At 32.9% G+C, this 15,164-nt stretch overlaps 1 protein-coding gene across 3 annotated transcripts in view; it reads left to right on the top strand.

Moving 5' to 3' along the window:
- The window catches only part of LOC126740629 (THO complex subunit 5 homolog), a 259,584-nt gene that overhangs the window by 235,817 nt on the left and 8,603 nt on the right, over window positions 1-15,164 (top strand). For all 3 annotated transcript variants that reach the window (XM_050446744.1, XM_050446752.1, XM_050446736.1), the window contains exons 8-12: window positions 7,616-7,810; window positions 7,870-8,003; window positions 13,394-13,613; window positions 13,677-13,882; window positions 13,942-14,047. In XM_050446744.1, coding sequence (XP_050302701.1) covers window positions 7,616-7,810; window positions 7,870-8,003; window positions 13,394-13,613; window positions 13,677-13,882; window positions 13,942-14,047 — 861 coding nt within the window. The remainder of the gene's footprint in view (window positions 1-7,615; window positions 7,811-7,869; window positions 8,004-13,393; window positions 13,614-13,676; window positions 13,883-13,941; window positions 14,048-15,164) is intronic.

Raw genomic sequence — 15,164 nt, 5'->3', positions numbered from 1 at the left:
GGCTATCTCCGTATATAAAATTAAAACGACGGAACAAAGTACCCTTATTATCGAATGCAACGATTATAAGTCACTAAAAAAAAGGATGAAATATATGGTTGTGACCGAATCGGCAAACATTCTTATTGTGCGAATTCCCGAGAAATACTTAAATAATGATGATTTAACAGGAAAAATGATGAGTCAATGTAATTCGGTATCAGAATGGGGTACCAAAGAAGGGTAAATAAAAATTATGAAGAAATATATAAAAAAAAAGAAAACATTAAATAACATAGTTTTGAATATATTTTTTAATAATAATAATAATAATAATAATAAGTCGTTTATTTGCCACTGATTACATGATACTAGTTAACGGATTTATTTAACATCTTTAATTTTATCTATTTACAGAAATGGCAAAAAGGAGATTAAAAAACAATTTTAAAAAGATACAGGTTTAACCCCCTGTGTCTATGTTACAAAACTCAAGAAGAAAAAAACAAAATAATAATTCCAAATTATAAATATACATATTTACAAAATAATACCATATTATCTATATTACTCATAACACAATCCTATACTATTCCACACACAGGCCATACACATATGTATACACGTTTGGCGAGTTGAATCTTCCGGATTGAGTTTTAATGTATTAAGCTTGATGTATGCTTCGATGCAGGCATCGACTCTTATGTTTCATGAAACTTGCAGTTGCATAAGCGCCCACTCAAATCGAAACCTGTTGCGATGCCTGAATCGACTCGATGTTTATGAAACACAAAGACAGTTGGCTGAAGTTATTTTTAAAAACTAGAGTATTATTATTTGCTTGTCGAATAAAATGAGTCACGTTCTGCCAACACCAGTTTCATTAGCAGTAGTTGGGGCACTCTTTATACTCTATAAAAGAAAAAGGAAATCAAAGAGAAAATGGTCCAAAAAATGGTTCATCGAAAGAAAGCGTTATTCAAATGAGAATTTATTGAAGGAGCTAAAAGTATATGAGTTAGCGGATAGATAAGTTACAATAATTGAAAATCATATCTTTAATTTAGGTCAAGATACATACATAGGAATTCTCATTGAATAGGAATTGACGTTCCATTTAAAAAAAGTATACTTTTTGTCGTAGCTTGTATATATAGAATTACCTTGTATTTGCAGAATTACCAAAAATTTAATTACGGATTTCCCCTGTGCACATATTTTTTTTTCAATAGGAAATAAAAATGTTACAGGGTGTGGTACTTTTTATGAAGTCACCCGGTACACGATGATTTAAAAAAAATATCCACATGTTTAACATACCTCGTTCTGTGTTTTTTCGGTGTCACTCTCGTGCTCTTCATCTATATTTGACTTTCGTTTTGACGCCGTTTCGAGGCATTTCAGAATCTGCTATGAAACTCAATACACCTCCTCGTTGGGCTTCACAGTATCCCAACCTGTCGTAAAATTCTCTACGTACATTGGCTAACATTTCAGGTGTAATGGACCTAGAAATATTAATAATTCTAAGTCGCAATTCGTCCAAATTAACTGCTCTTTCATGTCGGTGTTGGTAAATATACAATTTAATGTATACATTAAATTGTATATTTTATAATAATATTTTTGACTACTTACAATTTTTAAATTGTATTAATCTGTATATATTGTAGATATTCGATTCTATTTATTTATTTATTTTTTTTAAATTTTGATTTGTTTTTCTTTAATTGTGTTTTGTTTGTATTTTTGTGCCTTTTTTGTTTTACAGCTTTGTCTACAAATTGTAACAATTTCTTGACAATAAAGCATTGATGATTGAAAGAATTTCCGTCAAATAGCCCCATAGGAAGTAGTCGCAAGGCGTCAGATCTGGAGATCGCGGAGGCCATGGTATGGTACCTCTTGTGGAAATAAGCCGTTTAGGAAAAGTGTTTGCTAAATAGTCCTGCACTTGTCTAGCGTTGTGAGCGGACATCCGTCTTGTTGAAACATACAACAAAGTTTCGTACATCGGGTATACTTAATATTTTGTTGCAATAAAAGTAAATATCTCTTAGAGTTTAAGGTACCATCAATAAAAAAAGGCCCTACAATGTGATTGGCTAAAATACCAGCCCAAACATTTACCTTTTGCGGGTATTGAGTTCGTAATGGAACACTCAAATGTAGATTTTCCCGAGACCAATATCTCACGACTGAAGAATTATGTCGACCTAGAAGAGAAAAAGATGACTCGTCTGTAAATAAAATATTACTTATGAAGTCGTCATTTTGATCAATTTTTTCTCTTAAGGTTTTACAAAACTCCAAGCGTTTTATTTGATCTTCTGGAAAAATTTATCGAGTGTTTTTAATTTTATAGGCTTTGTACTTATTTCTTTTCAAAATATCACGCACTGTCCGACTTGGAATATCAAGTTCTTCAGAAATTTGGGAGCTAGAACAAGGTTCACTTACTTCCACAAAAGCACACACCTTGACCTCCGTTTCAATCCTGGCGTCAGGTGTTCGACGAGGTTCCTGATCGCCACTAGAACATTTTGCACACCGATTTACACATCCTGACTGCTCAAACTTATGCCAGATATTATAAATTATTTTAGCAGTAGGGACTTGCTGATTAGGATATGCAAATATAAAACGGCCGACAACTTCTTCGGCACTATCCGCATGACAATACCATTTAATGATATTAATCTTTTGATCAACAGTGAAAACCATTTTTATTTTATTACTGTATCCGTCTTCGTACCAAAGGTTGCAATAAATTGATTGAATAAATAAATTGTAAACATTATCGGCTAACACGTACATAAGTATGCGGGGAATTGCAACCGGACTGATAAGCGCAACGACGACGCGATAGCCGCCCAGGGTGGAGCCAAGTTTGTTCTCGCTCTACTCCGTCTCCTTCTTACACATTACGCAAAAATCATATTCGAAATTTTTCAACCGCCGAACGTGTATACGATATATATGTTAAATGAAAAAGATCGTTCGTAAAAAGATGTTGTGTGCAGCGGCGGAGAGATTAATCACCTATGCCTTAAATTTAAGGAATGAACGTCCGTTCGGAATCGAATTTTGTCTGTCAAATACGAGGGACAATTAGAATGAATTACCGAATAAAATAAACTTGCAGCATGTAACTTCCTTTGACATTCCATAGAGAGCCATTTAGTTTCACGCAATTTAAAGCTTACCGGTTCGCGGCGACGAATATCGTATATAAATCGTAAACAAGATTTTTGAACCCGTTGTATTCTGTCTTTATCTGTTTGGCATGGTCCATACACTACGTCAGCAAAATTAAAATGACTCAGCACTAGCGCATCACATAAGTTTACTTTTTATGATATGGAAAGTAAATGAAACAAACCTTTTAAATTTGCATAGCCTAATTGGATACATTTACTTACATGCTGTTTGTATCGAAGGTTGGTGTCAATATAGAGCCCCAAATTACGAGAACAATCAGAATGCGGAAGTTGTTCCGCAGAAGCCATTAAAATTAGATCTTCTTTAAGCGCTCCCCGATCCTTAAGAAAAATTAAAAGGTTTGATTTTGATGCATTTATTACTAAATTGTGTTTATTAAAAATACTAATCAATCGTTCCAGATCGTTATTAATTTTGCTGGTAGCACTTTGTTTTTGCTGGTAGCACTTTGTTTTTGCTCAGGAAAAAATGAAAAATAGAGTTGTGTATCATTTGCATACAAATAAGCTTTCCAATGTTTTAGGCAACTAGTAAAGTTACAAGTATAAATGCAAAACAAAATTGGCTCCAGGATAGAGCCTTGTGGTCCCCACACACCAGTGTACCTTTGGATGATACACCTTTGCTGGTTTCGACAAACTGTTTCCGGTTTGTTAAATAATTTTTAATGAGAGAAAGTACATTATAGTCAAACCCCACATAGCTCAAAATCGCATGAAGCAGTGATTGATTCGATCAAATGCCCTGCTATAGGCTAACAGCACTAGTGCAGTAGATTTTCCACGATCAGTGGCTTCAATTATATCATATGTAATTTTCAGAAGTGCTGTTGTACAGCCAAACCCCGATCTAAACACTGACTGATATTCCAGTAAGATTTTGTGGGAATTAAGATACTCCCTTATCTGAGCATTCATTATCTTCTCCATAACCTTGGATAAAACTGGCAATATACTTATGGGCCCAAGATCATTGTAATCATAGTGAATTGTAATCAAGTGGATAAATATTTGACACCTTCCAAACATCAGGAAAACAATTTTCTAAAATACAAGAATTGACAATATGAACTATGTACGGCAAAATCGTATATCACATTACAATTTACATCATGAAAGTGGGGAAAATTTTTGTTGAATTGGAATCTTTTCGTGTATATGAGTTTATAGAAGTCTTGCGTTGCTGTAAATGCTGATGATAGGGATACGAAGCCGCAGCATGGAGGCCAAATTATATTTTGTCTTCAATGTATAGCAGAACTTATAGGAGTAACGAGTATAATGGAAGCTGTTATGAGTGTGCTAATAAAAATGCCAGTGAAGTTTAAAAATACCAGATATTGATTCTAAGCATACTGTTTTTGATAAAAACTATATATGCTACAAGAAAGCACAAGAAAAAGCTAAAGCATGTACCCAGTATATACAGCAATAGATCTTTTAGAAAAAAATTTGAAGTCTGGATTGATTCTACATTCATTCTAACATAGTCATGAAGAGCTGTGTCGGTTATTAGAAAATCTGTCTTCTTTAGTGATGTGCGTTAGCGAAATCCATATGAAAGGGAATTTCAAATAAAAGAATATTCAGTTATTGTGTCCTATTCAAATTCAGATGTTCTGGCGGTGTTATCATTATATCAAAAGTGAAGCTGGCTTTAGTACTGTGTTTTTCAATTATGAAGACTACTAAATTACTAGACTACTGCACTTAAGATACATATGCAAAAGCAAAGTTTCATTGTAGATAGTACATACAAATCACATAACAGTGCCGTCCATTATTTTCTAAATTGTTTTAAACAAATTTTTATAAGTAACAACATAATAAGTTCTAGAACAATATTTATGGGTAATCTAAATCAATTATTTAAAATGTCACAAAAATTAAAAAAAAAATGGAAAAGATTGTCAAGCTATTTTGGACAAATTGTAATGAAGGCGGCTAGAGTGAATGATAGATCTGCAACATATAATAACAAATGACTTTAATACTATTGAAATTCCCAGAATATATTATCCAATAGCAATCCATCATGAAGTCATCGGGACGAAAGTCGATTTCTAAAAAACAAAATATCCTTGAAGAAATTTACATTAGAAACCTAAGTATGAAAAAGTTAATACAACTGCTTAAAAACTAATAGAACATGCCTGCGATTACACTTTGGCAAACGTTGACGTTTTATATTCGGATTTTAATGGAACAATAATAATAGAAGGAGCAGTAAACGATACGAGTTTCTGTTGCTATATGTTTTTGTGTAGCTCAAAATATCCAACAAAATACAAAAAGTACAACAAGTAAGGAACATAGCCTATCAAAAATGTTTACTTAGTAGAGGTAAATACGATTGGACAGATTACAAAAGGAATTAAATCATACTTCGAAGAAAATAAAAAACATCTTTCTGTGAGAAAAATATTGACAAATTTAAGGGAGATGGGCAAAAAACTTTAAAAGAGTCCGTTGGGGGAAAACATGACTTTTCAAATGTAAACTTTCGAAAATATAATAAAAACTATATCAAAATTATATGTGCTCTAAAAATAAGATTACTAGTTATAAAATAGTAGACATAAAGCTCGTAAAGTATTTATTTTTTGTGATAGTTTATCCTCTTTTAAGCATTATTAACAATGCGATAAAAACATGTTATGTTCCAAGTGAATTGAAAAGAGATGGCAGAATAGAGTGGCACAATACCAAAAACGTGTGATTGAAGAAAAAGTGACTTTAGACCAATAAATGTTTATCTATAGTAGTTTTATCTACTATGACCTATAGTAGATAAAACTATTGTATCAGGCTTAGTCGGGTTTTAGGAATAAACATTTTTGCGAATTGGTATAGTAGTTTAAATGCTTTTATAGGGATTTTATCTGACTGATACTGATATTTTAAAAGTTGATAATCTGGTGTGGCCATTGTATTCTTTGCTATATTTTATTTAAATTTAAGGCAGCTAAGGATTCGGTTAACAAATCTACGTTAATATCTTCAAATGGTTTAATTTTTGAAAATTTTATACAATACATAAATATATGGAATATATAAATATTCTACAAACATAGAAATAATTAAAATATACGATAAATGTAACTAATATTGATAATAAACTTTAGATATATAAAATTCCGGTGCTACAAAAAATGTCCAAATACTTGTATATTTTATATTTTAGGACTTATAATTTTTAACTTACAATAGTGTGATAAGAGACTAGTCACAAATTGTAATAAATTTTTAGGATTGTTTAATTAAAACTAAAGTTTAAATATATTAAGCAGCTTTTCACTAGATGGGCTTCTGGCTATTTTGCTATTAAAACAATTAAAAATGAGTTGCTGTCTTTCTTTATTTAGTTCTGGACTCATTTTACAGAAGCGTGCAGTTACCGTATCAATACCAGGTCATCTTTCAACATAAATTTACCAATATTTGTACTAGTAGTTATACAAAATTCAATTTTTATAAGAGTAAAAATGTATTTAATCATGTCCCCCAGTCATTAGAGAAGATTGAATAAAGACAAACGTTTGCGACAACAGGTAAAAAAATCATGCTTCATAAGGCATTTTTTAGCATGTAGGAATACTCCTTGGGGCGTTCTTAAAAAAAAAAAAAAAACACGTCAAATTAGATATACAGGGGGACAAATTAGATATCGTTTAAGTCAAATGGAAACCCCCATCGTGTGATACATCATAGTAAGCAGCGTAAAATTCTCTATTCAACGGTAAAAAAAAATTAAATCGGTAAATGTGTAAGCAAATAGTTAGCGAAAATGTCTAGAAATAATGAATATTGTATTTACGCCAAACTTTGGTATTTTAAATGAATACTTTTAGTGTGGTACCTACCTCATTTTAAAATTCTTACATTTTTTATAATAGATCATAAAAAAAAATACAAGCAATTTAGAAGTTAAAATGTGTGGTAACAAACAGTACATTTAGTTCAAGCAAATTATTTATTTTTTTAAGTAAAGAATGTGTACCATTATTTGCGAGAAAAAAGAGTGTCTTCAAATTTTTTGCAAAAATCTTTGCAGTCATAACTTTGTATGTGTATTTATTTCACTTATATTTTTTGCGAAACCTACCTAATAGGTACAAAAAAACACTGCAATACCTTACCGTTTTAAGGCGTTTAAAAAGCAGGCGATTTTTGAAATCAAAGCACTGTATATATTTGTGATATAATATCTTAGTTAATGTGTATATTGTATAGATAGTGTAAGTACTGTTAAAATTTGACAAATAATAATGGGCATATTTTAGGTTTTAATCTGTTGCTGCTAGCTGTAATGTGTTACTAATTTTTTTGTCATATTATTTCTCGAATCTCGGTTCCAACAAAATTTTATAAAGCAGTACAAATTATTGCTCTAATTAACTCTTCTTTTCTTCTAGAAATAACCGAAAGAAAAGAAAAACTAAGCGACTTATTACCTTTACTAAATATGGTAATAAAAGCGGCAAAACCTTTGCAAGAACATTTGGGAGTCTCCGCGGACCATACCAGAAAAGAACATGACCTTGCGCCTCTTTTAGCTGATCCCATTTACATTCTTTATGCCAATATTGTTGCATACAAAAATGCCTTTGGTAAGAATTTCAATTCTCCTTGATTGACTTGTTATATACTTTATTGGAAATATTTTAAGAAACTACCGTTAACGTCACAATTTTGGGAGAAAAAGACGAGGCAGTACAATTTAATGAGGCACAAGAAGTTTCCAGCTCCAGTTGTTTAAATGAAGATGATTCAGAGTCTGAATCAGATTTACCGGAAGTAGAGGTACTTGTCATTAATTTGCAATAATTTTTTTTCTCGTTCGATTGGCTTTGAACAGCGCATACTGCCACTACAATTAATTACAACAAATTCCTAAGATCCAAAAACTACCTATCCAAAAAATAGAATAGAAAACAGGGTCACACACGTCAAACCATAGTGGTCTATATAGATGATCTATTTTGACAAACAAAGATAAATCGACCAGGATAAAAGAATATAGCATATATGTTCACATATTTTAACAAAAGTAATAAGTATTCTAAACATATGACTATCTTGGGATCAGGAATGTTATATTGATTAGTAATAAATAGTTTTAATAATAATTAACATATCAAACGAACTTACCTGTAAGTGAAGTTCGATATTAATTATATGAACCACCTTTTTCCGCAGATCATAAACAAATGTAGTCTCTGCTACTTGGCTAAAGGCCACAAGTTTTAAAGTCCTCGTTGTTTTTTTTTGACGTAGCCCGTACCATCCCTACCATGCCTACTAAAATAATTTCTTTAAAGTAGATGTCTGCAACTAAAGACTCAAGATATAGGGTTGGGCGTTTTCCATATAAAGGAGGCATATGATCTGAGGAAAAAGGTGGTTCATATAATTAATATCGAACTTCACTTACAGGTAAGTTCGTTTGATATGTTAATTATATTCCCACCTTTTTCGTCAGATCATAAACAAATATAGTTGTTCAAAGACCCTATTAGTTGCAGGCAACAGCTTGTGCTTAAGTTTTTCTAATTAAAATTCTTATATCTTAATATGCATAATATTATTTTAATCAAAATAACAAAACATAACTTTCTTACAACCTAGTTTCACATTATGCAACGACCTTATATTTTAAACATAATTTTATTAGTGTATATTCATAATTTAATATTTATACATTTAAATCACACATCAAGAATTATTTGTAACTGCATTCTCAAATGTCCTATATTTTTTAGTATGAATCCCACTCTTGTTCATTACTGTTTTAATGCAACGGCTCAAGGTTTGAGGCGAAGCTGGCTTATAGGGTTTTTTTTTAAAGTTAAAAGAGTGTTGAAATATTCCTTGATAAGATTGGGTTAATTCTAAATAATGTTTTAATAGAATACTAATGCATCTTTGGGGAGAAGTGTGTTTTTCTATATAAAAGATTTGTTGCTATTCATTTCTATTGGTTGTTTTTTTTTTGTCCGGTACCTTTATTTCATATTTACCCTGAGTCATTTTTATATTATAGATATGAATAAGAGAAAGAGTTTGCACTCTATGACCTGTACTCAAAGCCAATAGTGTTACTAATTTGAAGGGAATGTCTTTAAGAGACAAATTTTTTGTATTATTAGTTGATTTGGTGATCGAAGATAAAATTATTTTTATGGCATCAGGGGGCACTCCTCTGCGGGGATAGGCTTCTTGCATAAGACCCAAACCACCAATGAAAGCTGCCTCTACTGCGGGTGAGGGGATCTATCAATAGAAAGGAGAAGATCTTCGGTTTAAGAATTAGCATTTTCGAGTCAAGCATTTCCTTGAATTTAGGAAACCATGCTTGAGTAGGCCAATAGGATGCCCCAACAATACCTCGAGCATTTTTTGTCGAAATCTTTCTCAGAATTTTGGTATCAATTAAACGGTGGAAAGGCATAGAAGAAGTAATCTCCCCAAAAGGCTGTAAAGGCGTCTACCAAAAATGCCTCTGGGTTCTTAAACCAAGAGGCAAACTTGGAGCATTTATTGTTATTACGGCTAGCAAATAAATCAAAATCTAGTAATCCAAATTTATTTGAAATTTGCAAGAAGGCTTTTGGGTTAAGAGACCATTCTATTCTACCTCAGCTCGACCTACCCCTGACTGATAATCTGCCTCGTTGTTTTCTTGAAAACTGATATAGGAGGCAAATATAATTATGTTGCGATGTTCACACCACTGTCAAATTTCTCTAACAAGTTTATTTAATTTTTTATATTGAATTCCCCCCATTCGATTTATGTAGGAAATTGCATTGGTGTTATATACGTAAAAGAATATTACAAAAGAGAGATTTTTTGGCAAAATATTTTAACCCAATAAAAGTGCTCATTAGTTCCAAGAAATGTATGCTTTCAAGTCTTTCCTCGGAGCTCCAAAACCCCTTGAGCTTTCCTCTCTATAGAAAATGCCCCAGGCATGCGGGGTGGCATCTGAAAAAAATGTTATTTTTATACTCGAAGGTAGGAAAAGGATAAAAGAGATTTTTTAACTTTTCCATTCACCATTTTTGCCTCTGCATGCAAGGGCAGTGGGATTGTCATTTTTCTATCGCACTGCCTCCCCATCGCATATTGATGCTAAAATATCACAAAGTTTAGCAAATTGTCTTATGCTGCACAGCTTTTTCAAAACGAACTTTTGTAAAAGACTATAAATTTGAACAGTTTTTTGTTAAAGGAAAACTAAGCCCCATATTGATAGTCAAAGTTAAAGCCTAAGAACTTACAGTATTAACTTGGTCGCAAAACACTTTTTTCTTAAATGTATAAGAAAACCTAGTTCTGTAAAAATCACATGTAGTTTTTATATTTCTATTACACTTTTCTACTGAGTATGCCGAAGAAAAAAAATTATCAAGATAATTTACTGAGAAAAACCCTCGCTTTCTAAGATGAGTCACTACTGGTTTAAGCAGTTTTGTAAATACCTAGGGGGCTGAACACAAACCAAAAGGCATGCAGGTAAACTCATAAAACTGATTCAAAATAAAATCTTAAAATTTCTAACGACTCTTACTAATAGGTATCAGGAAATAAGTCTCTTTTAGGCCAATAGTGGACATATTACAATTTTTGATATTAAATTTATTGTCAGCTTTCTATCCTCTACCTTAAAATGTTCGGTTTTTACAAGTTTTTTCATTTTAGAATAAATCTATTTGAACCGTCTGGTTTAGGGCGTAGAAAAATATTTGAGATTTGAAAATGATTTGATAAGAGTGTGCACTGCTGCACTGCACCAATATGTAATAGGTGATCTATGGCCCACTTCAGACCAGTTTTCTCTTTAAGAGACTCTTAGAAATCCTCTCTTTTGGAGGATATTTTTGGACCACTTGGGATAAAAAGGGGATCTTATACCCCTCCAACCAGGATAAAACATGTTTATCATTACAGTAAGGTGTCCATTTATTTTAACATTGGAAATTTACTTACCATTATTTTTTCCAGTTCTCCTTTTTCTTTGCTTTATCTTTGAATCTGACCAGCTCTTGCTCCTCTGCTGATAGTCTTTTGGTTGAGCATTTGAGTGCCCACCCCACCGAGGCTGGACCCTCTGGTCGGCGGTGATCTGTTTGGAAACCATCTTCCGAGGGGGTGGGCTCTTGAAGTTTAAATTCTTCTTTTCGACAAGAACACAGCTATTTTTATCTAAGGTCTTTGCTTGCTGCAGACATTTGAAGAGGTTAGCACCAAAGAGCAATTCGCTAATTTGGGGGCTGCTGTAAAATCTATTTAAAATTTTCTTTTAATTTTTGCTCATACCCCCATTGCAATTGCAAAATGGAAGTTTTCCTATGGACAGATTGGCCATGGAAAAGATTGCACAAAATTCTTCCTAAGTCACTTAACCATTCAAGCAGTTCCAGATTTTTTCTCATGGGAGAGAGGGGATTCATTTAATAGCCTTGAGAGAGCCTTACCAATTCCCACAATAGCTGCGCTCAGTTGCAACTGGTTTTTCAGAATCTTTTGGTCCCTCTGGATGGCAGAATCATTAATATTTAATTTAACTTAAGTTCTGGCATCTTAATGGACAGCAGTTAGCAGGCACTGGATATTTTTCCGCCAATGTTGTTATTTGGTCGTCAGGCAGTCCCTTACAAAGAATATTTCCCCATTGGTGTCCAACTGTGGGCAAAAAAATTCGTCAGTTTATGCAGGAGAGTCGCAATCCTGCTCCAACATTTTGAGACCAACGGATCCAAGTAAATTTTGCGGATTGGTTCAGTTTGACCTAGAAAAACTAATTAACCTAAATTCTTTGATTTGCTTTGAGCTAAGTCCAGATCCGCATTTTTTTTTTAAAAATAAATAAACATTATTTTGGACTATAATGTCAGAAAATACTATTTTTAGGGCTACGGTACCCCTGTTCCTATACCAGGAACAATTTTTTGACCAATGTCAGAATTGTTTGTTTGAGCTATGGTGCCCTAAACATGAATTTTTACGTTTTAAAGCTACGGTGCTTAAAACGGCCTCTTCAAACTACGGTGAATGAAAAGGATTCTAGACCTAGCTAGAATAATATTACCTGTTAGGCAATAAGAATTTTCAGACTACTGTGTCAAGAAAATTCGTTTTTGAGCTGCTGTGCTCAAAAACAATTCTTTAACCTACCACTTCCGTGCCCACCGCCATCTTGACTCGTTGTCGGCAGCATTTCCGTGTTTGGAAGTGTCTATTCAAGAAACGAGAGATCGTAATTGTCATCGTCCTCGAACTATCCTTGATCGATAGCGTCGGGCGCGAAAGATGTCGATGGCTGCGGGTCTTGTGTGGTAACGGCGGCGGTGGTGGCGGAGAGGCCGTATACCACGCCGGTGTGTTGGCCACGGCTTGGCCGCCATGTTTGACGCTACACGATAGCGTCCCCTTATTCTTTGCCTTCCTCAGCATTTTCAGTCTATCTTTTAAGAGATAAATCTCTCTTTCAATGGCTTCCTCGTCCGAAGAATCTGATAAACTTGAAGAATCCGAATTTTTCCGCTCCAATATCACTTTTTAAATCACTTAAGCACTTACGAAAACTTAGAACTTGTTAAGGCGTCAACACAAGAAACAGGAATGATTTTAGTAGGTAAGGCTCATTTGTTTCGCTTCCCACTTAACAATTTATACATTTTTACATTGCGTGTGTATACCCATACCTATGACAGTTAAAGCATTGAATTACTGGAGAATTATGTTTTTATCAAGCTATTTAATTTGTCAAGAAAAACATATTAGGTAATATCAATTTTGCAATTGCAACCTTAATTAATTGTCTTTTGAAAATTCCACTTCTTTTATCTTACTTTGGACTTTGCGGTATACTCTTGTAATTTTAAAGATTGAAATGGAAGAGTTAATCATTTTTTTTTAGTTGTTCCTCACTATAACTAGTATCAACCCCACGAACAACACCAATTTTTTTAAGTCAAATTCAAGTGTTTCATAAAAAATTCGTTAGATGTTATTCGACTTGCGGCTAAGGCATTATTTATTTCAATTTTAAATAAATATTTATTAAAATATATTAATGAACTGGGAATAGTTTATTAATATATTTTTTGTCCTTACTTAACTCCTGAAAAATTTCATAGATTCAACCTGAACTGCGATAATTAAACATAATTAAGGTAATTTTATAGGAAGTAGTTGAACCAAAGAAGAGGAGACATAGAAAGTCCGTCCAGCAAGTAGATCCTTTAGAAGAAAAGAAGAAAAAGATACTGGAAATGCATCCGTTAAGAGTGGAACTTTCTTTATCGGTGGAAGACGGTCCTAAGCTATCTGTAGTATTCAGTTATTACACCAAATTAAGACTGGTCACGGCCAACTCGCAGGTCGAAGTTCCCATTAAGATTACAGGTAATAATGGAATTTTTGTTTAGTCAAATTATTAGCAAATTAAATAAAAATATATTATTTCAGCAAACACCGCCAGAGAGATACTTTCGGGCCATAACATCCTTAGTGAGTTATTCGAAGGGGATACGGGCCTGGAAAGTCCCAACCCAAGCACTGGATATTTGCTCAGAAAAATGGGAATAACTTCGTTTCAAACCCTTGTCCCAGACGTGGGTTATGCTTATAGATGGGCCCAGTCGGTTTGTGGGATTAATTATGTTTCTGTTAAGGTAACACGAGACTGATTGTAAACGTTTGTTTGCTTTTTCATTTTATTTTTTTTTTAAAGAAATACTGCGAAACTCTTAGCCAACAGAGTGTGGAAGCCGTTTTGAAAATAATGAGGAAACGGTTGAACAATAGAACACATTTGGCCAAGCAAATGCAACAGTTGGGTAAGGCGAGACAATATTTATAATGATCTTAGGTGACCGTTCTTAAGGAAGTTGAACAATAATGAGTATATCGTTGCAGAAAGTACCTAAAGATACAAGATGTGGACTTTTATTTTGTTACAGAAAAAAACGAGAAATCAATGGTTTTTAAGAAAAAGTGAAATTTATGACTTTTGCCGTTTTCATGTCTTAGATGGATTTCAAAATTTCAAATAACTTTTTTACTATTGCAGATAGAAACTCGATTTGACTGAAGACTGAAATATGCATCTAATTACATAATACTTTTTGTATTTTTATAGAAAAATTTTCATGTTTTACCTGGATTTCTGATAACTTTTTTACTTATGCAGATAGATTCTTGGTTCAAAGACTAAGTCAGCTAATTTATTAGAACGTTTTATACTTTTGAAGAAAAATCAAAGAAATCAAGGGTTTGTAGGAAAACGTGCATTTTGTGATTTTTACCATTTTCATGATAGATAGATAGATAGATAATGCTTTTATCGAACAAATGAAAATTTTAGCAGATATAAATAATCATTATAGAATAAGAAAAGAAATACAAGGTGTTACAAAAGTCGGTTCAAATATTTTAAGAGCGTATTGTTGGAGGTAGAATAAGTTTTATTTTCCTATAAACATGTATCCTAAAATGCATCCCCTCAGAGCTACAGCCCGCGCAAATTGCTTGAAGAAAATCGATTAAATAATCCAAATGGAACACTGACTACAGCTATGCGTCAAATCTTTGGAAATTTGCAAGTCCGCATTATTTTGGGTCCTCTTGACATTTTCCGTCCCAAAAATGGTGTAAACCCAATTTTAGGGAAGGATTCAGGGGGCTTACCCTTATGATAACCCATATATCTTATGTTTTCAATAAGAAATTTGAAAATCTAGAATGCCATCGAATTAGGCATACAAAATCTAGTTATCGTTTTTTGCATTTTTTCGATAAAATTAATTTGATTTGACAAAAAATAAAGCAGTCATAGCCCACTTCGTTTTTTCTAATTTAATAGTTTAATGGATGCAACAATGCTTCCCTTTCGTTTATCAGCGATTTTCTCGAAAACGCTTAATTATATCGAAAAGGAGACTAAAATTTTTAGAT

This window comes from Anthonomus grandis, chromosome 1, assembly GCF_022605725.1.
Source record: "Anthonomus grandis grandis chromosome 1, icAntGran1.3, whole genome shotgun sequence".
In the NCBI taxonomy this organism is placed as follows: Eukaryota; Metazoa; Arthropoda; class Insecta; order Coleoptera; family Curculionidae; genus Anthonomus; species Anthonomus grandis.
Note: the sequence above shows the minus strand (reverse complement) of the source record. Positions and strands in the feature narration are given on the sequence as shown.